The sequence below is a fragment of the Uranotaenia lowii genome, chromosome 3 (assembly GCF_029784155.1).
Source record: "Uranotaenia lowii strain MFRU-FL chromosome 3, ASM2978415v1, whole genome shotgun sequence".
Taxonomy (NCBI): domain Eukaryota; kingdom Metazoa; phylum Arthropoda; class Insecta; order Diptera; family Culicidae; genus Uranotaenia; species Uranotaenia lowii.
Window position 1 is genome coordinate 3,226,924 of NC_073693.1, and position 26,525 is coordinate 3,253,448.

Genomic DNA, 26,525 nt, shown 5'->3' on the forward strand with positions numbered 1-26,525 from the left:
GACAAAAATGACAAAAATGACAAAAATGACAAAAATGACAAAAATGACAAAAATGACAAAAATGACAAAAATGACAAAAATGACAAAAATGACAAAAATGACAAAAATGACAAAAATGACAAAAATGACAAAAATGACAAAAATGACAAAAATGACAAAAATGACAAAAATGACAAAAATGACAAAAATGACAAAAATGACAAAAATGACAAAAATGACAAAAATGACAAAAATGACAAAAATGACAAAAATGACAAAAATGACAAAAATGACAAAAATGACAAAAATGACAAAAATGACAAAAATGACAAAAATGACAAAAATGACAAAAATGACAAAAATGACAAAAATGACAAAAATGACAAAAATGACAAAAATGACAAAAATGACAAAAATGACAAAAATGACAAAAATGACAAAAATGACAAAAATGACAAAAATGACAAAAATGACAAAAATGACAAAAATGACAAAAATGACAAAAATGACAAAAATGACAAAAATGACAAAAATGACAAAAATGACAAAAATGACAAAAATGACAAAAATGACAAAAATGACAAAAATGACAAAAATGACAAAAATGACAAAAATGACAAAAATGACAAAAATGACAAAAATGACAAAAATGACAAAAATGACAAAAATGACAAAAATGACAAAAATGACAAAAATGACAAAAATGACAAAAATGACAAAAATGACAAAAATGACAAAAATGACAAAAATGACAAAAATGACAAAAATGACAAAAATGACAAAAATGACAAAAATGACAAAAATGACAAAAATGACAAAAATGACAAAAATGACAAAAATGACAAAAATGACAAAAATGACAAAAATGACAAAAATGACAAAAATGACAAAAATGACAAAAATGACAAAAATGACAAAAATGACAAAAATGACAAAAATGACAAAAATGACAAAAATGACAAAAATGACAAAAATGACAAAAATGACAAAAATGACAAAAATGACAAAAATGACAAAAATGACAAAAATGACAAAAATGACAAAAATGACAAAAATGACAAAAATGACAAAAATGACAAAAATGACAAAAATAACAAAAATGACAAAAATGACAAAAATGACAAAAATGACAAAAATGACAAAAATGACAAAAATGACAAAAATGACAAAAATGACAAAAATGACAAAAATGACAAAAATGACAAAAATGACAAAAATGACAAAAATGACAAAAATGACAAAAATGACAAAAATGACAAAAATGACAAAAATGACAAAATGACAAAAATGACAAAAATGACAAAAATGACAAAAATGACAAAAATGACAAAAATGACAAAAATGACAAAAATGACAAAAATGACAAAAATGACAAAAATGACAAAAATGACAAAAATGACAAAAATGACAAAAATGACAAAAATGACAAAAATGACAAAAATGACAAAAATGACAAAAATGACAAAAATGACAAAAATGACAAAAATGACAAAAATGACAAAAATGACAAAAATGACAAAAATGACAAAAATGACAAAAATGACAAAAATGACAAAAATGACAAAAATGACAAAAATGACAAAAATGACAAAAATGACAAAAATGACAAAAATGACAAAAATGACAAAAATGACAAAAATGACAAAAATGACAAAAATGACAAAAATGACAAAAATGACAAAAATGACAAAAATGACAAAAATGACAAAAATGACAAAAATGACAATAATGACAAAAATGACAAAAATGACAAAAATGACAATAATGACAAAAATGACAAAAATGACAAAAATGACAAAAATAACGAAAATGACAAAAATGACAACAATGACAAAAATGACAAAAATGACAAAAATGACAAAAATGACAAAAATGACAAAAATGACAAAAATGACAAAAATGACAAAAATGACAAAAATGACAAAAATGACAAAAATGACAAAAATGACAAAAATGACAAAAATGACAAAAATGACAAAAATGACAAAAATGACAAAAATGACAAAAATGACAAAAATGACAAAAATGACAAAAATGACAAAAATGACAAAAATGACAAAAATGACAAAAATGACAAAAATGACAAAAATGACAAAAATGACAAAAATGACAAAAATGACAAAAATGACAAAAATGACAAAAATGACAAAAATGACAAAAATGACAAAAATGACAAAAATGACAAAAATGACAAAAATGACAAAAAATGACAAAAGGACCGAATGTCAAAAAGGTCCTTAATAAAAAAAAAAAAAAAAAAAAAAAATTACAAAAATTACAAAAATGACAAAAATGACAAAAATGACAAAAATAACAAAAATGACAAAAATGACATAAAAGACAAAAATGACAAAAATGACAAAAATGACAAAAATGACAAAAATGACAAAAATGACAAAAATGACAAAAATGACAAAAATGACAAAAATGACAAAAATGACAAAAATGACAAAAATGACAAAAATGACAAAAATGACAAAAATGACAAAAATGACAAAAATGACAAAAATGACAAAAATGGCAAAAATGACAAAAATGACAAAAATGACAAAAATGACAAAAATGACAAAAATGACAAAAATGACAAAAATGACAAAAATGACAAAAATGACAAAAATGACAAAAATGACAAAAATGACAAAAATGACAAAAATGACAAAAATGACAAAAATGACAAAAATGACAAAAATGACAAAAATGACAAAAATGACAAAAATGACAAAAATGACAAAAATGACAAAAATGACAAAAATGACAAAAATGACAAAAATGACAAAAATGACAAAAATGACAAAAATGACAAAAATGACAAAAATGACAAAAATGACAAAAATGACAAAAATGACAAAAATGACAAAAATGACAAAAATGACAAAAATGACAAAAATGACAAAAATGACAAAAATGACAAAAATGACAAAAATGACAAAAATGACAAAAATGACAAAAATGACAAAAATGACAAAAATGACAAAAATGACAAAAATGACAAAAATGACAAAAATGACAAAAATGACAAAAATGACAAAAATGACAAAAATGACAAAAATGACAAAAATGACAAAAATGATAAAAATGACAAAAATGACAAAAATGACAAAAATGACAAAAATGACAAAAATGACAAAAATGACAAAAATGACAAAAATGACAAAAATGACAAAAATGACAAAAATGACAAAAATGACAAAAATGACAAAAATGACAAAAATGACAAAAATGACAAAAATGACAAAAATGACAAAAATGACAAAAATGACAAAAATGACAAAAATGACAAAAATGACAAAAATGACAAAAATGACAAAAATGACAAAAATGACAAAAATGACAAAAATGACAAAAATGACAAAAATGACAAAAATGACAAAAATGACAAAAATGACAAAAATGACAAAAATGACAAAAATGACAAAAATGACAAAAATGACAAAAATGACAAAAATGACAAAAATGACAAAAATGACAAAAATGACAAAAATGACAAAAATGACAAAAATGACAAAAATGACAAAAATGACAAAAATAACAAAAATGACAAAAATGACAAAAATGACAAAAATGACAAAAATGACAAAAATGACAAAAATGACAAAAATGACAAAAATGACAAAAATGACAAAAATGACAAAAATGACAAAAATGACAAAAATGACAAAAATGACAAAAATGACAAAAATGACAAAAATGACAAAAATGACAAAAATGACAAAAATGACAAAAATGACAAAAATGACAAAAATGACAAAAATGACAAAAATGACAAAAATGACAAAAATGACAAAAATGACAAAAATGACAAAAATGACAAAAATGACAAAAATGACAAAAATGACAAAAATGACAAAAATGACAAAAATGACAAAAATGACAAAAATGACAAAAATGACAAAAATGACAAAAATGACAAAAATGACAAAAATGACAAAAATGACAAAAATGACAAAAATGACAAAAATGACAAAAATGACAAAAATGACAAAAATGACAAAAATGACAAAAATGACAAAAATGACAAAAATGACAAAAATGACAATAATGACAAAAATGACAAAAATGACAAAAATGACAATAATGACAAAAATGACAAAAATGACAAAAATAACGAAAATGACAAAAATGACAACAATGACAAAAATGACAAAAATGACAAAAATGACAAAAATGACAAAAATGACAAAAATGACAAAAATGACAAAAATGACAAAAATGACAAAAATGACAAAAATGACAAAAATGACAAAAATGACAAAAATGACAAAAATGACAAAAATGACAAAAATGACAAAAATGACAAAAATGACAAAAATGACAAAAATGACAAAAATGACAAAAATGACAAAAATGACAAAAATGACAAAAATGACAAAAATGACAAAAATGACAAAAATGACAAAAATGACAAAAATGACAAAAATGACAAAAATGACAAAAATGACAAAAATGACAAAAATGACAAAAAATGACAAAAGGACCGAATGTCAAAAAGGTCCTTAATAAAAAAAAAAAAAAAAAAAAATTACAAAAATTACAAAAATGACAAAAATGACAAAAATGACAAAAATAACAAAAATGACAAAAATGACATAAAAGACAAAAATGACAAAAATGACAAAAATGACAAAAATGACAAAAATGACAAAAATGACAAAAATGACAAAAATGACAAAAATGACAAAAATGACAAAAATGACAAAAATGACAAAAATGACAAAAATGACAAAAATGACAAAAATGACAAAAATGGCAAAAATGACAAAAATGACAAAAATGACAAAAATGACAAAAATGACAAAAATGACAAAAATGACAAAAATGACAAAAATGACAAAAATGACAAAAATGACAAAAATGACAAAAATGACAAAAATGACAAAAATGACAAAAATGACAAAAATGACAAAAATGACAAAAATGACAAAAATGACAAAAATGACAAAAATGACAAAAATGACAAAAATGACAAAAATGACAAAAATGACAAAAATGACAAAAATGACAAAAATGACAAAAATGACAAAAATGACAAAAATGACAAAAATGACAAAAATGACAAAAATGACAAAAATGACAAAAATGACAAAAATGACAAAAATGACAAAAATGACAAAAATGACAAAAATGACAAAAATGACAAAAATGACAAAAATGACAAAAATGACAAAAATGACAAAAATGACAAAAATGACAAAAATGACAAAAATGACAAAAATGACAAAAATGACAAAAATGACAAAAATGACAAAAATGACAAAAATGATAAAAATGACAAAAATGACAAAAATGACAAAAATGACAAAAATGACAAAAATGACAAAAATGACAAAAATGACAAAAATGACAAAAATGACAAAAATGACAAAAATGACAAAAATGACAAAAATGACAAAAATGACAAAAATGACAAAAATGACAAAAATGACAAAAATGACAAAAATGACAAAAATGACAAAAATGACAAAAATGACAAAAATGACAAAAATGACAAAAATGACAAAAATGACAAAAATGACAAAAATGACAAAAATGACAAAAATGACAAAAATGACAAAAATGACAAAAATGACAAAAATGACAAAAATGACAAAAATGACAAAAATGACAAAAATGACAAAAATGACAAAAATGACAAAAATGACAAAAATGACAAAAATGACAAAAATGACAAAAATGACAAAAATGACAAAAATGACAAAAATGACAAAAATGACAAAAATGACAAAAATGACAAAAATGACAAAAATGACAAAAATGACAAAAATGACAAAAATGACAAAAATGACAAAAATGACAAAAATGACAAAAATGACAAAAATGACAAAAATGACAAAAATGACAAAAATGACAAAAATGACAAAAAAAACAAAAATAATACAAATAACAAAAATTACAAAAATCACAAAAATGACAAAAATGACAACAATGACAAAAATGACAAAAATGACAAAAATGACAAAAATGACAAAAATGACAAAAATGACAAAAATGACAAAAATGACAAAAATGACAAAAATGACAAAAATGACAAAAATGACAAAAATGACAAAAATGACAAAAATGACAAAAATGACAAAAATGACAAAAATGACAAAAATGACAAAAATGACAAAAATGACAAAAATGACAAAAATGACAAAAATGACAAAAATGACAAAAATGACAAAAATGACAAAAATGACAAAAATGACAAAAATGACAAAAATGACAAAAATGACAAAAAATTTTGTAATTTTTGTAATTTTTGTAATTTTTGTAATTTTTGTAATTTTTGTAATTTTTGTAATTTTTGTAATTTTTGTAATTTTTGTAATTTTTGTAATTTTTGTAATTTTTGTAATTTTTGTAATTTTTGTAATTTTTGTAATTTTTGTAATTTTTGTAATTTTTGACACTTTTGCTATTTTTTTATTTGTAATTTTTGTAATTTTTGTTATTTGTATTATTTTTGTTTTTTTTGTTATGTTTGTTATTCTTGTTGTTTTTGTTTCTTTTGTTGTTTTGCTTATTTTTCTTATTTTATTTTTATATTTTTGTTTAGTTTTGTAAGTTTTGTTATTTTAGTTACTTTTGAAATTAAAATTTTCGAATTCTCAAGTTTCATGTCTTAGAAATGGATGAAAAGTCGAGATCTGTTTTTTTTTCGGATAAACATGTTGGCCAAAAATCGAATTTTCGGGAATACCCAGAATATTCCAGAAAGTCGAATTTTGATAATTTTTTTTTTAAAACGCCACACAATGAGGAAAAAAGTGTACAAACCGCGAAGAAATTCAATATCTTTCGTACTACATAACCAAAATCTATGGAAATATACTTTCCTTTTGTGAAAATTTCCGGAAAATCGATTGGACATAGTTTCAAACTCCGTACAAGCTTACGAAAGGAGATATAGTGCCTTTTTAACCCCTAATTCCCCTATATTTTGTAAACATTCCAGAAAAACACTGATTCGAACCAGAGAATTTTGAACGAAAACAGACCTATCGTGTGTAATTTTTTCTGAGGAATCAAATGAAGGCTGTTCTGGCCACTGCACGCTTCAGAAAATGGAGTTATGGCTGTTTTTACCCTCAATTCCCCTATATTTTTCGATTATTTCAGAAAAAAGCTAATTCGAACTTGAAAATTTTGAACCAAATGGGTTGTATCTTGTGTGATTTTTTGCGAGAAATCGAATGAATGCTGTTTGAGCCCCCGCACGCTTTGGAAAATGGAGTTATGGCTGTTTTACCTTCAATTCCCCTCAATTTTTTAAATTGTTAAGAAAATGCATGTTCGGACTTGAAAATTTTGAATCTTTTGGGACGTATCTTGTGTAATTTTTTTCGAGGAATCCAATAAAGGCTGTTTGAGCCACCGCACGCTTTGGAAAATGGAGTTATGGCTGTTTTTACCCTCAATTCCCCTACATTTTTCAATAATTTAAGAAAAAAGCATGTTCGGACTTGAAAAATTTGAACCAAATGGAATGAATCCTATGTGATTTTTTCCGAGGAATCCAACGAAGCCTATTTGAGCCACCGCACGGATAAGGAACAGGAGTTATGGCTGTTTTACCCTCAATTGCCCAACATTTTTGAAATAGCTCAAAAAAAGCATGTTGAGACCAGATAATTATGAACCAAAAGTAAAGTATTTTGTGGAGTTTTTTCCGAGGAATCGAATGAAGGCTGTTTGAGCCGCCGCACGCTTCGGAAAATAAAGTTATGGCTGTTTTACCTTCAATTCCCCTTCATTTTTCAAATTGTTAAGAAAACGCATGTTCGGACTTGAAAATTTTGAATCTTTTGGGACGTATCTTGTGTGATTTTTTCCGAGGAATCCAATGGAGCCTGTTTGAGCCACCGCACGTTTTGGAAAATGGAGTTATGGCTGTTTTTACCCTCAATTCCCCTACAGTTTTCAATGGTTTAAGAAAAAATCATGTTCGGACTTGAAAATTTTGAACCAAATGGGTTGTATCTTATGTAATTTGTTCCAAGGAATCCAACGAAGCCTATTTGAGCAACCGCACGGATTGGAAACAGAAGTTATGGCTGTTTTACCCTCAATTTACCTACATTTTTCAAATAGCTCAGAAAAAGCATGTTCGGTCTCGAAAATTTTGAACCAAATGGAACGTATCATGTGTGATTTTTTTCGGGGAATGCAACGAAGCCTATTTGACACACCGCACACATCGGAAACAGGAGTTATGGCTGCTTTACCCTCAATTCCCTTTCATTTTTTCAAAAAGTTCAGAAAAACCATGATCGGACTTGAAAATTTTGAACTAAACGAGACTTATCTTATGCAATTTTTTCCGAGGAATCCAATGAAGCCTGTTTGAGCCACTGCACGCTTTAAAATAGTGAGTTATGGCTGTTTTTACCCTCGATTCCCCTACATTTTTCAATGATTTCAGAAAAATGTAGGGGAATTGAGGGTAAAAACAGCCATAACTCACTATTTCAAAGCGTGCGGTGGCTCAAACAGGCTCCATTGGACTCCTCGGAAAAAATTGCATAAGATAAGTCTCATTTAGCTCAAAATTTTCAATTCCGATCATGATTTTTCTGAACTTTTTGATAAAATGAAAGGGAATTGAGGGTAAAGCAGCCATAACTCCTGTTTCCGATGTGTGCGGTGTGTCAAATAGGCTTCGTTGCATTCCTCGAAAAAAATCACACATGATACGTTCCATTTGGTTCAAAATTTTCAAGTCCGAACGTGCTTTTTCTGAGCTATTTGAAAAATGTAGGGAAATTGAGGGTAAAACAGCCCATAACTTCTGTTTTCAATCCGTGCGGTGGCTCAAATAGGCTTCGTTGGATTCCTTGGAAAAAAATACATGAGATATAACCCATTTGGTTCGAAATTTTCAAGTCCGAACATGATTTTTTCTTAAACCATTGAAAACTGTAGGGGAATTGAGGGTAAAAACAGCCATAACTCCATTTTCCAAAGCGTGCGGTGGCTCAAACAGGCTCCATTGGATTCCTCGGAAAAAATCACACAAGATAAGTCCCAAAAGATTCAAAATTTTCAAGTCCGAACATGCGTTTTCTTAACAATTTGAAAAATGTAGGGGAATTGAAGGTAAAACAGCCATAACTTCATTTTCCGAAGCTTGCGGCGGCTCAAATAGCCTTCATTTGATTCCTCGGAAAAAACTCCACAAAATACTTTACTTTTGGATCATAATTATCTGGTCTCAACATGCTTTTTTTGAGCTATTTCAAAAATATTGGGCAATTGAGGGTAAAACAGCCATAACTCCTGTTCCTTATACGTGCGGTGGCTCAAATAGGCTTCGTTGGATTCCTCGGAAAAAATCACATAGGATTCATTCCATTGGGTTCAAATTTTTCAAGTCCGAACATGCTTTTTCCTTAAATTATTGAAAAATGTAGGGGAATTGAGGGTAAAAACAGCCATAACTCCATTTTCCAAAGCGTGCGGTAGCTCAAACAGGTTCCATTGCATTCCTCGGAAAAAATTACACAAGATACGTCCCAAAAGATTCAAAATTTTCAAGTCCGAACATGCATTTTCTTAACAATTTGAAAAATTGAGGGGAATTGAAGGTAAAACAGCCATAACTCCATTTTCTAAAGCGTGCAGCGGCTCAAACAGCATTCATTCGATTTCTCGCAAAAAATCACACAAGATACAACCCATTTGGTTCAAAATTTTCTAGTTCGAATTAGCTTTTTTCTGAAATAATCGAAAAATATAGGGGAATTGAGGGTAAAAACAGCCATAACTCCATTTTCTGAAGCGTGCGGTGGCCAGAACAGCCTTCATTTGATTCCTCAGAAAAAATTACACACGATAGGTCTGTTTTCGTTCAAAATTCTCTGGTTCGAATCAGTGTTTTTCTGGAATGTTTACAAAATATAGGGGAATTAGGGGTTAAAAAGGCACTATATCTCCGTTCGTAAGCTTGTGCGGCGTTTAAAACTATGTCCAATCGATTCTCCGGACATTTTCACAAAAGGAAAGTATATTTCCATAGATTTGGGTCATGTAGCACGAAAGATATTGAATTTCTTCGCGGTTTGTACACTTTTTTCCCCATTGTGCGCCAGTTCTCGCAGTTTCATGCATTTTAAAATCATTTGGCATCAAAATTTAACTTTCGATATATCCAATTTCCTAGTATACAAATTTTATAAAAGTTTCGTTTGGCGGCCGTAACATTGTGTTAAAGTACAAAAGAATCCGATGATAAAAACATTTTCGTATGCATGATATTCAAATTGTGTCGGAGAAAAAGTAGGTTTAGTAATGATAGTATTTTCCATTCAATCGCTAACTGTATTCTGGTTTTTTCTACCACAAAATATCGCATAAGTTCCAAACCACCACAACAAAAACCTGCGTCACCTCACCAGTTTATAGGGAATGGTTTAACACGATTCAGCTTTAACTGTTTGCCCAAGATCTACTGAGACTGGTTTATATTCAACTAAGTAGTTGCCCGAATAACAGCGAATCGGAATCACGTGGCTAAGCTCCAAATCTCCAATTACGGCATTAGAGTTCTGAACCGGAATAACAAAGTGATAAGGGCGGTATTTATCACACACGATTAATAATTACTAGCATGACATTTTTCACAATGAGACGATCACTGCTTGAGTGATGAGTTGAATATGAATAGATGTCTACCCCCTCAAAGAGAGTAGGGAATCACTAGCTGGCGGCATGTGTCTGTCCGAAAGCATTCCTAAGTAGGGTTGCAATTTCAATTAAGGCAGGTGCTAAATGGAAATGCAGCTCGAAGAGTATAGCGTAAGCCGGTGAGCAGCCGTCTTTCACGATTTATGGAAAGTATTATTATCTAATGTCTAAAGTTGTTTATATTAGTTCACATTTTTCGTATGGATCATACTAATGAGGGTATAAACCCGTGGGGCTCCACTTCTAATCCACTTCTGAAAATCAGTAATATTGCACACGTCGTCTGGTTTAGTTTTGGGAAGAAGCACGTGGAGCAGTTAAGAGATAGTTTTTTTTTCTGATGACTTAGATTGAGGATTTGTTAGGGGTTTTAGTGTTTAGTAAGTGAGATCGTGATCGGATTGGAAAAAACTGACCACAAATTTGTCGTCACAATTCAGCTGGTCGTTACGATTACAGTATTACAGTAGCTATTTCGTCATGCTAGAGTTACGATAAGACGATTATTCAAGCATCACCTGGATGCTGAGTGTTCTGAAGGTTGGAGGCGGTTCCAGTTCATCAGTGGTGATCGGACCTTGGAAATGACTGCAATGGCTTCATCATTGTTCTGGATGTTCTCGGTGTGCCTCGGCATTGGCATAAACTCCGCAGCTTTCGATGAATCGAATTGCAAAGGGTGAGGTTGTATATAAGTTCCATCAAGTGTCATTTAACGGAAATGTGAATCATTTTCAGGGCCAAGTTGTTCAGCATCCGGCCAAGATCGTCTTCTCAGATTGAGTATTTGAAAGATTTGGGTGACAAGAATCCATCTTTTGATTTTTGGAAACTTACCAGTATTGTGAACCAAGCCATTGAAGTGATGGTGCCAGTTGAGAGTAATTATCTATTTGAGAAAAATCTTACAAATCACAGACTACAATATGAAACTTCAAATGTCGATGATTGCAGACAGTACAGAAGAGTTATCAGAAGGATAGCCCAAGTCAATAGGTTTGATATAACGAATCATTATTTGTACTATGATGAGATAAATCGGTTTATTGATCAGTTGGCGTCCACTTATTCAAGTATAGTGAAAGTGAAAACCATAGGAAAGTCGTATGAGAATCGACTGATCCGAGCCGTCAAGATATCTTCGGGTCGACCCAAGAAAACAATAGTGATCGATGCCGGGATACATGCCAGAGAGTGGATCGCTCCAGCTGCCGCACTTTATCTCATGAAAAGGCTCGTTGAAAGTCGAACTGTTCGAGGAAACATAACCTGGATCATCGTGCCGTTGGCCAATCCGGATGGCTACGAGTTTTCCCATAAATCGGAGAAATATTGGCGCAAATCTCGACATCCCTGGGGAACTTGTGTGGGGACGGATCTAAATCGGAACTTTGGCTACCAGTGGGGTGTGGCCGGAGCATCCGCCAATCCATGTTCCGAGACCTACCGTGGTCCCAGTGCCTTTTCCGATGATGAATCTAAAGCTATTCGCAATGTTTTGGTGTCGGGAGCGGAATCGATAGACATGTATCTTACATTGCACGCCTATGGCAGAATGCTCGTTTATCCATGGGGTTACAGAAAAGGCCTCAGTCCGCGGTGGAAAAAGGCTCACCAGGTGGCTCAAGCCGGATCAAAGGCTATGTTCAACCGTCATAACGTTCGGTATGAAATAGGAGGAGCGGCCAATGTCCTTTATGAAGCCGCTGGTGGTAGTGATGATTTTGCCATTGGCGCCACGCAGATCCCAGTTGCCATTACCATGGAATTGCCACCGACCTCTAGTACCGATGGAGGATTTCATCCGGACCCAAGGAATATTAGGCCCTACGTAGAGGAAGCATTCACCGGAATCAGCGCGATGGCCCAAGCGTTGTTACGAATGGATTAGTTCATGGTACTTAAACCACTTAAACTAAACATGTTACCGAAGACGACAAACACAAAGCTAATTTAATTAAAATAAAATCTAACAAACCATCAGCTTTTTGTTTTATGGGAGCCAAGCCAGACTTGCTTATTGTGGGAATATCGCACAAGAATGAGTTTCGGGTTGAATGCAAATTGTGAGTGCGAGTCAGATGTGCAAAAATCTATTCAAGTTTACAGGTGTAACTACTTAAGACAATTAAAAAGATTTGTTCACTGTTGAATCAAATTAGTTTTTGTTGGGCTTTTCTTGATAACCAGTAGAAGACACGTAAGGCATGTTTATATACCTCGTAGATTTATTTACCCAATGCCATTTGCTACTTGTGTCTGAACTTATCTCGTCTTTTGTCAATAAATTAAAGTACAACTATTCCAGCCGCATGTGAACAAGCATAATAATAAACATTATTCGAAACAAACAAATTCAATTCATTATCAGAAACCCCCAGCAAGGTCGAGTCCCCTAGCTTGAATTCGTTTATGGAGGTACCTAGACTGGTCAGAATCGAGCCAAAAAAGTATAATATGGGTTTGGGTTCCTTTTGGACCCGACAACTGTGCAAATTTGGGTGGCTCGAGAATTTGAAATGGGCTGTAGCATAAAAATCAAAGTTTGTACGGAAATTAATTAGTATGGAAAAATGACAGCCTCACTGTTGCACTGAACTCAAATTCTTCGAGCTGCATCTTATTCCTGTACATTCAAAGAACAACTTTGCTAAAGACCTTGAACCTCTAAGATGCGTCAATCAAAAGTAATGACGATTTCAAAGTTGAATAATTTAGTTAGATTTTTTTTCCCATTTTTTCAAATGGCACTACTGCACTACATGTTGGGTAGGAGCCATTATACGTTGAAAACTAGCTGGCGTGTTTCCCCATATGCAGAAGTGTAAAGAGGGCTCCCGTGGCAAAGCGATACAAAATATGACACAAAACGATCATTTTTCCAGTGATTTCTATAAATTTTGCAACCCATGGATATTTTCGAACCGCAAAATCACTCACTGTTTGAAGTGTCCCTCTCCATTCTGGAAATGGAATATGACACAAATCTGTTATTATTTTAGTCTATATCTTATGAATTCAAAACTATTTCTAGCGATTGAAATAGACTTGAAGACAAGATGAATTAAAAGAGAACTCACCCACATTTTTTGTTTGGAGATTCTGCGTTGATGTGCTATGAGAGACTCCTTCATCGTGGTGGAAGGGAGTTGTTTTTTTATACAATTCATGGAGTTGCTGTGAAAAAATAAATGTGAACAAAATTTAATAGAAATCACGTGGAAAATTATAGATTCGTTTCATATTTTTCATCGTTTTTATATAGAAGTCCCCACCTATTCCGAGTTGGGAGGGGGTTGTAACTTATCAGAAACAATTCCGGCCCGAAAACCCCGTTTTACCAACTTTCACGACAATCGAAAACCAATGATACGAATTACTTCTGCATATGGGAAAATACGCCAGCTAGTTTCCAACGTGTGATGGCTTCTACCCAACATGCAGTGCAATGGTGCCATTTGAAAAGATGCGAAAAAAAACAAATTAAATTATTCAATTTTAAAATCGTCATAAGTTTTGATTGACCCATCTTAGAGGTTCATGGTCCTCAGCAAAAATGTGATTTGAATCTTCAGCAATATGATGAAGTCTGAGTTCAGTGCAACAGAGAGGCTGTAGGGGTTTTTGAACAAAAAAGTTAGTTATTTCCATGCAAACTAAATATGGGGCCGTCCATAAATGATGTCACGCGTCAGTTCACAAGTTCACAAGAACACTTCCACTGTTACATTCAGGAAAGTTCGCTCTACTAAAATTGTGGCAAATGCTTGGCTATTCTTACCTGTGGAAAAGATTTGGATTGCGGATTGATTGAAGAAGAGAAACTAGATTTGAATGGTTTCTCAGGGACCGTTTACTAATTATGTAAGCACAATTTTGGAAATTTTCAACCCTCCCTCACCCCCTGGTAAGAAAAAGTAAGATTTTTCGAAACCCCTCCTCCCCCCCTAGTAAGATCTTACGTTTTATTCTTCGAGAAATTGACACGTTTTTTTCAATTGTTTGAAAATATTATACATGTGACTTCCTTCTAGGGCCTAGGCAAAGCACTTTTTAAGTAAAACTTAAAAACTCTATTTGAATAGCACAATTTATACAAAAAATAGATGAAATGCATGTTCGGGGTAATAACAATCATCAATAAATTTCCACAACTAAATAAACATCAATTTCCACAACTAAATAAAATCTAAATTCCGATTTAAAAAAAAGTGAAAGATCAGGTTATCACAATATTATATTGATTTTTACAGATTTTTCTGGATGAAGTCATTTTCGAAATATGATGGATTCAAATCGTGGTGCCACAACGGGCCATTTTCCTTTTTGTTTCTATAAATTTCCCAATTAAAAAGAATCGTATAATGGAAAGCGAATAGCTACGATCTGTTTAAATAATGTTATTTAGTGTTTATGGTGGCATGTTAGTTTGAATTTATTTTCTATGAATTTTATAAAACCATTTTTTTTTTAGTTCAAAGCCTTGAAAAGATAAATAGGTAATTAACATAAAAAATAATCAACAAATAGGTAGTGAAAAAAAATCTGAGTTATATGGTTTCGTATGGCTGTGACGAAATATCAATTTAACATTTCTTACGTAAGATTTTTGGAAACCCCCCCTACCCCCCTAGTAAGAGATCGTAAGCAAAAGTGAAACCCACCCCCCACCCCCCCTATGTGCTTATGTAATTAGTGAACGGCCCCTCAGACATCGTCGCTGATGTTGCAGCTACTACCTCGCTTTCCCGGTCATTGATATGGAGTATCTTTGGATCTAATGATTGAAATGTGTTTTAAGCAATGATTTAAGGCTTGTCAAAAGTTGGAAACCTTTTTTTTCAATTCTTTGAATTCAACTGATGAATTTGAAATAAATATACATTTTTTATCGAATTTCTAAAGAGTTCAAAATTTTATCCCCATTTTATTATGAAAACGTGACGTAATACAAAAAGGGTGACGGAAGTTGTGACAATATGTGACAAGGGGGGGAGGGGGTCTATTTTTTCCAAATTTCCCGTGATATCATTAACGGGCGGCCCCTATGAAACTTAGAACCACCATTTTTTGCACAGTTGTTGAGCCCAAAAGTAACCCAAAACCGTTTGATACTTTTTTTTTATTTACAAAAGGTTTTATTAGACATTTTACTTATAAAGTTTTTATGTGCCGGGAGTAACGTTTGATACTTATTTGGCCCAATTTTGTCCAGTCTAAGTGCACACTTAATCTTTTCTCCTGTGGTCTGATTTTGCCTGTATTATCAACCAATGAAATTGCAAGACGATCTTGGGACAACACACAGCTCAGGAAACAACTATCATACTATCCTGTAAGCTTGAAACGGTATTCTGTCGTATTTTGTATGAAGTTTATTAAAAATTTCAACATTTTGCGTAATGTGTCTTCCTAGTTCGGGTGAGTTCGGTTAATGTCTTAGTTGCATTATAATAAGGCAGATTTTACGTTTACAAAAATTGTTATCTTGAAGCTTCATGATAGATTAAAACTAGTGATTTTCAAAGGTTTTTGGGGCAAATATTAATACTGAACGGCCAAACCCAAGTAACATTAAATTTTTTTAGAAGGCTACTAGATAAAGTTTTGGTTTTATAAGGAGCTTAAAGAGTCTAATGAAACCATCGGTGCTACTTGGGAAGATAGATTTTCAAACATTGAGCGTTATTGTTATTTTTTTTCTTTCCGTTTGTTACAATTCTTATTCTTATATTCTCATTGCAATAATTCAACATTTTCTTTTACCTGAAATATTATTTTAGTTAAATTTGTACTCATAATTTGCCTAAATTTTGAATCAGTTAAAATCCAATGTTATGAAAAAAAATGATCATTTAAAAAATACTTAAAATTTACTCTAAAAAATCATTGAAAATCACTAGATTTAATCGATCATAAAGCTCCAAAAAACGGCCCTAACGTAGAAAACTATATATTTTATCAACGTAAAATCTGTTTGATTATAATACAACCAAGACAATAACCGAACTCACCCGAGCTAGGAAGATACAGTTGTTTGAAAACAGCTATTTTTTCATAGTTCTTTCAACATATTTCGTTTCAGTCTCAATATTTTGATTTAGTATGTTCTACAGAACTGTTCCATTTTGAGTGACTCAAAACACTTTATAAAATACCTTGCAAAAGAAAATTTTTGAAAAACAAAATTATGTTTCATGTTTGAACCCATCTACGATGATGTTGTCTTGAGCAATATTACTAAACTTACTACGATCTAAAAACATGCTGCAGACTTAACTGTTCTTAAGTGAAATTTTTTTTCTATCTCACTACTAGGTGATTTATTCAAAACCTCATTTTGAAGTACTAGTAATGAAGGTAAAATGTTTCAAGACACTATAGTGTCGCAAAGAGAACAGCAAAGCTGTTCACTCTTTGGACCCACGCGGGAGAAAAAAAACTAATGAAATCGTTTTCAAAATCTGCAAACATGGCGGACTTTTTATCACATCCGATTTAAACCATTTAATCCGACTTCGACTAACAATTTTTACGACCTTTTACTTGCGTTAGTTGAAATTACGATTCGTAGTAACGTTTTTAATGATTTGAGTTATCATTTCTAATGTGATTTTATGTTTGGTGGGTCTAGTCTTAAACGCTTCGTTTTGGCGAAAACACTTTTGATCACTATTTTGTATCGTTTTCCCGTAGAGCTCTGTTAGAGATTCTCTGTAGGTGGCAACAACAAATAATAAAATATGACGAGCTCAATTGATTCGCAGTTTTTAAAATTCATACATCTGTGAAAAGGAGAAAAAATGTTTTTTTCTTATAGGATAGCAAGAGAATGAAAATTTGACAAGAAATGTGTCTACCTTGATTCAAGAGAATACTATTCTGAATTATCGGGGTTAGTTTGAGTTCTTAAGCATTCATTAAAATGTCATCCTTAATTTCAAGAAAAGTGAAGTGTCACGACACGCGATTCAGGTGTATTTTCGTTTGAATTTCGTGGAAGTTGAGAAATTTTCCCGTGATTCGAAGAATCATTTTCCTAATCAGAATAAATGATTGCAATCTTAGAGTGTACACTCCCATCTCTCCGTTCGAGATGTCGCCAATAAGTTGGGAATATCGTCTACAACCCTGCATGAAGCTTAAAAACGATCCGAACTATCGATTTATAAGAAGGAAGTGACTGCTTATCGCAATGAAAAGCAAAACTTTACGGCAAAAACAAGCTGTTTAGGATATTGTTTACAAATTTTGATTGAGTGGTAATGGACGACGAAACCTACGCCAAGGCAGATTTCAGACAGCTTCCGGGACAAGAGAATTATACAGCAACCGGAAGGAGAAAGGTGGGAGATATTTTCAAGCATATTAAACTATCACAGTTTGGCAAGCTATCTGTAACAGTTACTTGAAAAGCTACATTTTTATTGCAACCCGGACCTTCGACCAGAAAATTTATGTGAAAGAGTGTCTTCAAAAGCGTTTGCTGCTTTTCCTGAAGAAACATGACTTGTCTGTGCTGATTTGGTCGAATTATGTATCCTGCCATTATGAAAAAAAGGCCTTAGAGTGGTATGCCGGTAACAACATTCAGGTTGTGCCCAAGAATAAGAACTCTCCCAACACACCAGAACTTCGTTCAATCGGAAAATATTGGGCGATACTTAAGCAGAATCTTAAGAATACCAAAAAAAACTGTAAGCAGTGAGAAGCAGTTCAAAGCAAACTGATGTTCTGCGGCGAAGAAAGTGGATAAGGTGACAGCACAAAATCTGATGGCAGGCGTCGAACGAAAGGCTCGCTAATTTGGACTAGGTCAACTGGAATCTTAACTGAGAACTTTTTCCGTCTTTTCTACATATCGAACTTTAAAATGAAAGATAATTTGATTCCTTCGTGAGCTTTCATTTCGTCGTTACAAACAAAATGTAAACAAAGAGTTTTATTAAGACAAAATACAAAAACTGACGTAAACTAGTCGCAACTTCTTTCCATTTTGAATATTTGTAGCCTGGACAACATATTCTATATGAAAAATTCAAATTTTTTAAGTTATTTTGATAACTTTTGCAGCAGTTTTCTGTGAATTCTTAAAATGTTTCATACGACGTAATGAAAGCTCACGCGAGAAGTACTCGATTTACACGCAATTTAGTCTGACCAGTTGTCTGAAGAAACATTTAGTAACAGTCTTCTTTCAGCACAAAATTTTCTTCTCAAAATTATTTGATTGGCACAAAAACGATTAAATTGATCAGTTCGAAAATTGAAAGACCGTTTTTCAGAACGGAATATTAAATTTCCCCATTCAGACCTAGAAGTTAAACTGTAGTCATGTAAACGTTACTTTTGCAAAAAAATATGGATGAGTTTTGAACTGAAACGAAGCTGACACCGAATCGGAGAGTAAGCGTTAGCATTTTCGGAGCGCACACGCTTTTCAAACTCTCTGACATCGAAATTTTGAAGCGGAAGATCGTGAAACTACTTTAAAAAAATCGCTAACATATTACCGGAAGTGATGGGCATGGAAAAACTGCATCAGTAACCTGCAACCCTGAAAACGAAACAGTGATTCAATCCAAGAAAACAAAAGTTTCTGAGAAATTAAGGCTAGTACTGATCGCAATAAGGAAGACATTATCGGGAACAAGAATGCAAATTTTAAATAAGTCGTAAGATACTGAGAAATTTTCCAGAGTGTTGTAAATGTTATCAAAATGTGCGTACTTCCTTTTGAGATTCACTTTACAATAATGAGTTAAGTGAAGCTTACTTGTTGAGGTCTTAGTGAAGACCAATATCTGATTGGTTTTGAAGAATTTTGTTCGGAGAAAAATGTCGTGTGCTGCGTGATTTTAGCTGACAGAATAGTTTTGTTAATTTTCATAATTAACATTAACTAGAACACGCCTTCTTTATTGTTTTCTTCTTAACTTGCATAGCTTTTGAATAGTAAATAAATTTGATTCTTAGAGCAAGTTCACTGGTGTTGGGAAAAAGTGGAAGAAATTTTGACACTTGTAGCACATTTTGAAAATTTTATCATGTAAAAATGTTTTCAAGATCTTTAAGCGTTGTATTCTTTACAGCACTGTTTTTATTTCAGCCGTATGTAATAGAAATATTGCTATTTTTGCATCACAGCATGCGAAAATAGAACACGTGTTGTAAAAAAACTTGAAGGCCGCAGATCTTGAAAATGGTTTTTGCATGATAAAGTTTTCGAAATGTGCTACATACAAGTGTCAAAATTTCTACCACTTTCACCCAACACGAGTGAACTTGCTCTTAGAGTCTTATGTTTAATGAATTCGAATGAAAGTATTAAAAAAAGTTAACAAATTTGTGAAATTCGTGACAATTTTGAATATTGATATACTGCAATTAGGTTTTGAGCTGAGTTTTACAGATGCGTGTTGTGGTTGGCCTGAAGCTGGTTTGTGCATAACGAAATTTCTGCTGAAAAATAAAGATTTTCTTAAAGTGGGTTTGCAGCATTCGGGTGAGATTTTATGAATTTTATGGATTGTGATATAGAATATTGAATTCTCCATTGGGTCCATTTAGTGATAAGGTAGACGACAAATTTCCGATACCTTGGCGTTGAGCAGAGTAAAACCGTTTGCCTAACGAGAAACCATTCTGATTGTGGGTGGAAATTGCGTGGAAATATTACAGAGAAAATCAACAAGTTCAAGTATTTATAACTCCTGATCGATTCTGCTGAACAACTTCTTGTACAATAAACATTTCTGCAAAAGGGAAGAAAAATATTCGTTTTTTTATTTATTTTCAAAGTAAACAGAATCACAAAAAAAACTCAATAGATAAGCAACTTAAAAACACGAATAATCGAATTACGGATAATCGAGTCTACATAAAATCGAGCTGAAAAATGTGAGAAAAACCTCGAAGACACTCAAACAGTTGCGATCGAAAAAAAATGGAATCGCGTGAAGCATCGCACTCGCTTCCAACTTTGACCAGCTGCCATTTCTGTCTAGGTTTTTATTTTTTCATGAAATGTTTACAAAATTTACTTCAACTATTCATCTAACACTCCACATAATTTGAAGACGAAGCTATGATTGGAAAAAAAGATACAGCTATTCTCGTAAAAAGAGAAATTTGAGATTGCTTCACAAATTCGCTGTATTTTTGACAATTTTCTTTGAAAAAACTTGAAAAAATTTATAACAATGCTTGATCTAATACCTGGCCGAATTTCATCGAAATCGATTGAGGCCATCAAAAATGGGACCGGTTCAAAAATGAGGTTCATTATCGCTCAACAGGCAATTTCATTCATTTTTGGACCGATGTATGTATGGAAAATATCGTAATTCGCTGCCTTTTGGGTTCGAGAGAATCTCCAAAGGGCAGCAGTGATGTATGGGCCGGAAATTGGTCCATCAGTTCACTAGGTCTCTTTGTCACAGTGTTGCTTGCATTACGACAGCGCAGTTCCACTCTGTTTTCCAATCCTCATCAGACAGCCGGCCGAGTGGGAATATTCCCAAGCACTAACTCTTTCTAACTAATCAGCGTCAGCAATCTGATGGCAAAAGCTGGTTTGGGAGAGCATCACCAAAAACGCAGTTGCATCATTGTTGGTGAACCTACATTACTTCAGAAAGAAAAATCAACGCATCTTCGGGGTCGTTACAACATAGCAATTGCAGCTTCAAAGTTTAAGATTAGGTTTTGTTTGTTTGTTTTTTTTTTGTGGTTTACCTTTTTCAAAAGCTAGCTGCAATGCAACTAAGTAAGAGTGGCAAAAATTGAACCTTACCAGCTCCGGCAGATTAAGATTTCGTCTCTGTCTCAGCTCATGATGGTGGGTGGTTTGAAAAATTAACCAAATAAAATTCGAAATTAGCTACGGCGCGCGCTTTACCAATCAGCATCACTCAAATAGACGAGACATCGCCATCGTTCCTTCGTTTGTTTGTTGTTCTTTATTTCACTTTGTTATTGCTTCTCAAATGGTGCGTGTGCTGTTTGGAACCTACTTGATAGAATTCATCATGAGCCCTCGTAAAATGGGTTTGATTTTCAGCTTCACGGTTGTTTTGCACAGATTTTATATTTCACCACGCTCAATTGCTGGGTATCGTTACCTGAAATTGGGACCAGTTTAATGGAAGAAACCCAATTTGAAGTTTGCAATCATACTTACAAATAACTCTCATGAAATTCGGTTAAAACACATTTAAAATTGCGAAACCATTCGAGGTATAAAGTTTAGTTAGTACATAGATTCCGAATTCTTGAGCTCGAGAGATTTTTATCCCAGAATTTATTGTTTTTGACATTTTCACATAAGGTAAACAATATTTTAATTTGATGTTTTTCTTCCAAACTTTTCAGCCCTCTGCATGGTAATCGCTTGTGTGGCTTTCCCGTTCGGCTGGAACTCAGATGAGTTCCGTAAAATCTGCGGACCGGACTCTAACCGCTTCGAAGTAGGCCTTTGCAGTTTACGTTGGGCGTATCCATTGGCAATCATTGGTAGGTTGATATTTGCGGTTTCGCTTCTCTCAATTTAACAAAAACCTCTACTGGCATTGTAATTCTATTTTCCTGTTGCATTCATTCAGCCTGCATCGATGGATTCATCTTGGCGACGTTGTCATTCATCCTAGCTACGCGGCACGTTCGCTTGCAACCGGAGCCACAGTATCAGAGCAGCATGTACAAAGGTATGATTTGAATAGGAACAGTATTATATTTCATTTCTTTGTGCTTTTATTGGCTGTGGCTTGTAAACCTATCCGTTTCCTCTATCCGTAGGTGAGATCAATAACGCCTACGTAACCGATGCCGTCAGCATTGCCGGATCGCGCAAGTCGCTGAATCTGCAGCCGGTTCTTCTGGTGGCCCCACCACATCACCACATGATGACCGGCAACGATACCCTGTCGAGTAGGACGGCCAGCAGGTACGGAAATCCGCGACCGGATTTCCACAACTCACTGCATCAGTTTCAACTGTAAGCGAACGATTTTGATGGAGACGCCCGGTTCTTCCCTGCTGTGGTAGCGACGACTCACAAACGCTTGCGCTGGCTTTGGGTTCGACGCGTAACCGTATCTCATTTCAATTTTGAACCTCCCCATACTTTCCCAAAGATGGAAATGACATCGGTTGAAGAGTGACGAACAGTGGAAAAGCTAGAACAAGCCAATTTGTGAAAACATATTTCCTCATAAAACGAAATTATTCTCTTTCTTAGACCATCGCGTAGTGTAAAACTTTATTCCCTACAAGCAAACGCTTGCCTCGACTTCTTGCACGCAAGCTCCATATTGCAAGCTTGCGTGCAAGGTTTATTAACAGACGCTACCGTTCCTGTCGGTAAACTCATCTCTGTGGAAACCGAAGCATTTTATGAACTATTTTATAAAATTTTTAAAAACTTGACTACTTAAGTACTTTAGGCATAACTTAAAAAAAAAACAAAACAAAAGAGATTTGATGCAAAAGCTGTTCTGCAATCTCAAAAAAGAGTAAAAGTTAAAGAATTCAAACATCATAAATTATTCTTCAGTAAGGAAGTCAAATTTGAATTTTTTTCCAAAATAAAAACCTACTCTTATTTCAAGAGTCTCCAAAACAAACCTTCTAGCCAAACGAACTTCTCACGATCCACCGTTCAGTAACGGTGGAGAACTATTTTACTTCTTGCTTTTTGTTCGTTTTTAAGTATTTTATTATGTAGCGTTAAGATTTTAGCTGGAAATAGACGAAATTTTTAAGTTAATTATACCACATTCTTAAATCCGTGAAATCATGATGACAAAAATCCCTCACAAAGTATGATTGAAAAACACTTAGGATTCTAAATTTTAAACTTCCTTCATGGAATATTGCAAGGAATACAGGCATAACCAATTCAGAGTAAACTGAATAAAAGAATAGTGTTTGTAGAAAAAATACATGGAAAATGAGCTCTTTTTCTCTCTTTTTCTTATCAATACAATAGATTTTCTTTTTATCATGTCCGCTCATCTTTATCCTGCAAATGTTACGACATCACTCAAGAAGTTCATTAAAAATATTATTTCATTTGAGAGAAGAAAAAAACATCACAATGCGTTAATTGAGATTACACAGTATTGGAAAAAAAATCAGCACCTTTTTTAATACGTTCATTTAAATGGTATTCCATTGAAGAAGCTAAGTTCAATTTTTGAAACTAAGAAATGATTTTTTTAAATTTAAATCAATTCAAAATTTGGGGAAATAAAAAGATTATGAATTTTCTATCCATTTTAGATTTTTATATGTATCTTTCAAATAAAATGTATAAGATTTTTTTTAAACAAAACCACCAAATACCTTTTTTCACAAAGATCAATCATACATGCTTTTTTCAAAAAAGATGTTCTCAGACTTTAAATCATCACCTTCGTTAAGCCAAATAAGCTTTAAAGCGGTGTTAGGAATAATTCAGACTTTTTGATTTTTTTTTAAAAATTAACTTCAGATTAACGATTTTATATTTACGAAGAAAACAGAAAATTTTTTGTCGATAAAATTATCTAGACTGATACCTACGAAGCAGCTTCCAAACTTAACCCAATTCAAGTATTCTGTTGATAAGTGGCGCAAAAAAGCTTAATCTGAACCGGTTTTGAATTAGCATTTTAAATCAAGTTAAGTTCCTCGGTTGCAAGCCGTCAGAATCTGAAACAAATTTCTATGAAATTTATCACCATTCATTGGAATAATTAATGCTTCCGTAAAAAGTAATTGAGAGATTAAATTTGATGGGCATTTAACCTGATAAAGGTGTTTATACTTATTAAAAACGGTTATTGATATAATTTTCAAAAACAATGTATTTTGAGAATGAGATCGCTGCAAAAATTGATTTTTTGCTCCCATATGATTTTTCGATGCTTTTGGGCCACCAAACCTCAGTGTAAAATTTGAAAATATTAGGTTGAGTTCTGATTAAGCGCAACGCGTTCCAATTTTGTATGGAAGAAGAAATTATCTAGGAAATTAAAATAGGCTTTAAATTGAGTTAGCTTTTAGCCATAGGCTTTGCCTATTTAAGCTTAACTTCGTTTTTTGATAATTTGAAAAAAAAATGTTTTCCCATACAAATTTTCATACAAAATTCAATTTACATAAAAAGCTTGAAGCGTTCTTATGTCTACATGGTACCAATACCACATTGAACTGGTATGAAAATTCTCTCTGATCTAGCCGTTTTTTTAAAGAAATTTCAACCAGATTCAACAGAACGTAGTTCTAGCGAAATGTTGTTTCGATAAAATTTTCGTGATCTCCCCACCATTTGCCTAATTAGAGCAAACTTCCTTTGATTGTTTTCTAATTTCTTCCCTCCTGTTGCTGCTGTTTGTTGATGCCTTATTGAGGAATAAAACCACTCGACTCGCCCGGCGCTGCCGGAAGGTAATTAATTTATTATGATATGTTGTAGCCGGGCGCAAGGAATTAATAAACTAATTAGCTTTTTGCCTCCGCTCTTTCCAAGTCCTGCCTGATCTCTCTAGACCAGGCGTGCCGCGAGATTCGAATTGTTTAGGCATATTTTAGCCGATAGGAAAAGAAAATTGTTTGCTCGACTGGATTTCGCTTAGAGCTAAGTACCTACCTACTTTCTTCCCGATACACCGCAATTAGGAATCAATGGAGGTAAGCGTGGGTGGAAGGAGAAATGTGGCATAAGTTAGCTTCCTGGAGTCGCTCGTGCTGCTAACAAAAACATCAAACGGATTTCCGGGCGAAAGTTAATGTTGTTATGATTGCAAACAGATTAGAATCTAGTGGGAGGGCACCGCGGCGATGAAAGAGCGTGTGAATTCGGAGGTGCTGGAAGGTTAGCTGGAAAAATAACCTTCCCGTGTGGATTTTCTCTATGTAATTATCTCGTCTATTTGGCAAGGATTAAGATAAAGCTTATTGGAATTTGAACTTTGAAACACAAGTCTTTCAGAAAATTTTAACTTTTTTTTAAACGTAAATTGTTCGAAAAACTGCTGTGCAAGACTCAGTTCTGAACTAATGCGGGAAAACACCACTTCAGTATTTTTTCAATAAGCATCCATTTTGATAGTTATTTGTAGCACAAAAAAGTTTCTTTATTGCCGAAACTATATTAAAAGGACATCGGTGGTTTGCGAGTTCACAACCCGTGATCTGGATTGGAAGGCGGAAGGATTTCAAGAAGACGGCGTTTATACCGTCATGTCGAAAGCTTCCGATGTTGCAGTAATAAAGGTAATAATTCCAGAGGCATCGTCGTATGTTGGAAAAGGGGGAAATAAGCTTCATTAGATAAAATCCTAATAAGAGGGAGGCTTCAATATCATTCCGTAAATTCGGCTATATCTGCATCCTATAAAGCGTCCTCTGGAGTGCCTCAAGGTACCCATTTGGGTCCACTTCTTTTTATTTTGATAATGAATAACTTACCCTACTTTCTAAACTATTCATTCGTTTTGATCTACGCCGATGACGAAATTATTTTTACCCGTAAAAAGATGTAAGAAACTTCAAAAAGATTTGGGCGCGTTCTCTGCTTTTGTGAACGGATGCAAGCTAAAAGTGAACATCTCAAAATGCTCAACGATTTCGTTTACCAGAAGCAATATTCCGATCCTGTTTCCACTTTTGTCACTTTGGATTCTGGATAAAGTTTCAGACACCACATAAATAATTTGGTATCGGATGGACTTGCACTTTCCGGTGCAGTGCGGCGCTTTGCTGGGGAATTGGAAGATTCATATACCATCAAAATCCTGTGTGTCAATTTGATTCGATTTCGCGAGTATAGTCTGGAGGGCAATGTACAATGTTCATATAAGTCGACTGGAAGGAGTACAGAAACGCTTTGTGAGGTT

General features: G+C 32.9%; 1 protein-coding gene across 1 annotated transcript in view; it reads left to right on the plus strand.

The window, feature by feature from the left end:
* Positions 1–23,383, plus strand: part of LOC129756685 (LHFPL tetraspan subfamily member 3 protein) — a 73,820-nt gene extending 50,437 nt beyond the window's left edge. Inside the window, exons 5-7 of the mRNA XM_055753626.1 lie at positions 22,018–22,158; positions 22,248–22,349; positions 22,441–23,383. Coding sequence (XP_055609601.1) covers positions 22,018–22,158; positions 22,248–22,349; positions 22,441–22,643 — 446 coding nt within the window. The 3' untranslated portion in view covers positions 22,644–23,383. The remainder of the gene's footprint in view (positions 1–22,017; positions 22,159–22,247; positions 22,350–22,440) is intronic.
* The last annotated feature ends 3,142 nt before the right edge of the window (positions 23,384–26,525 follow it).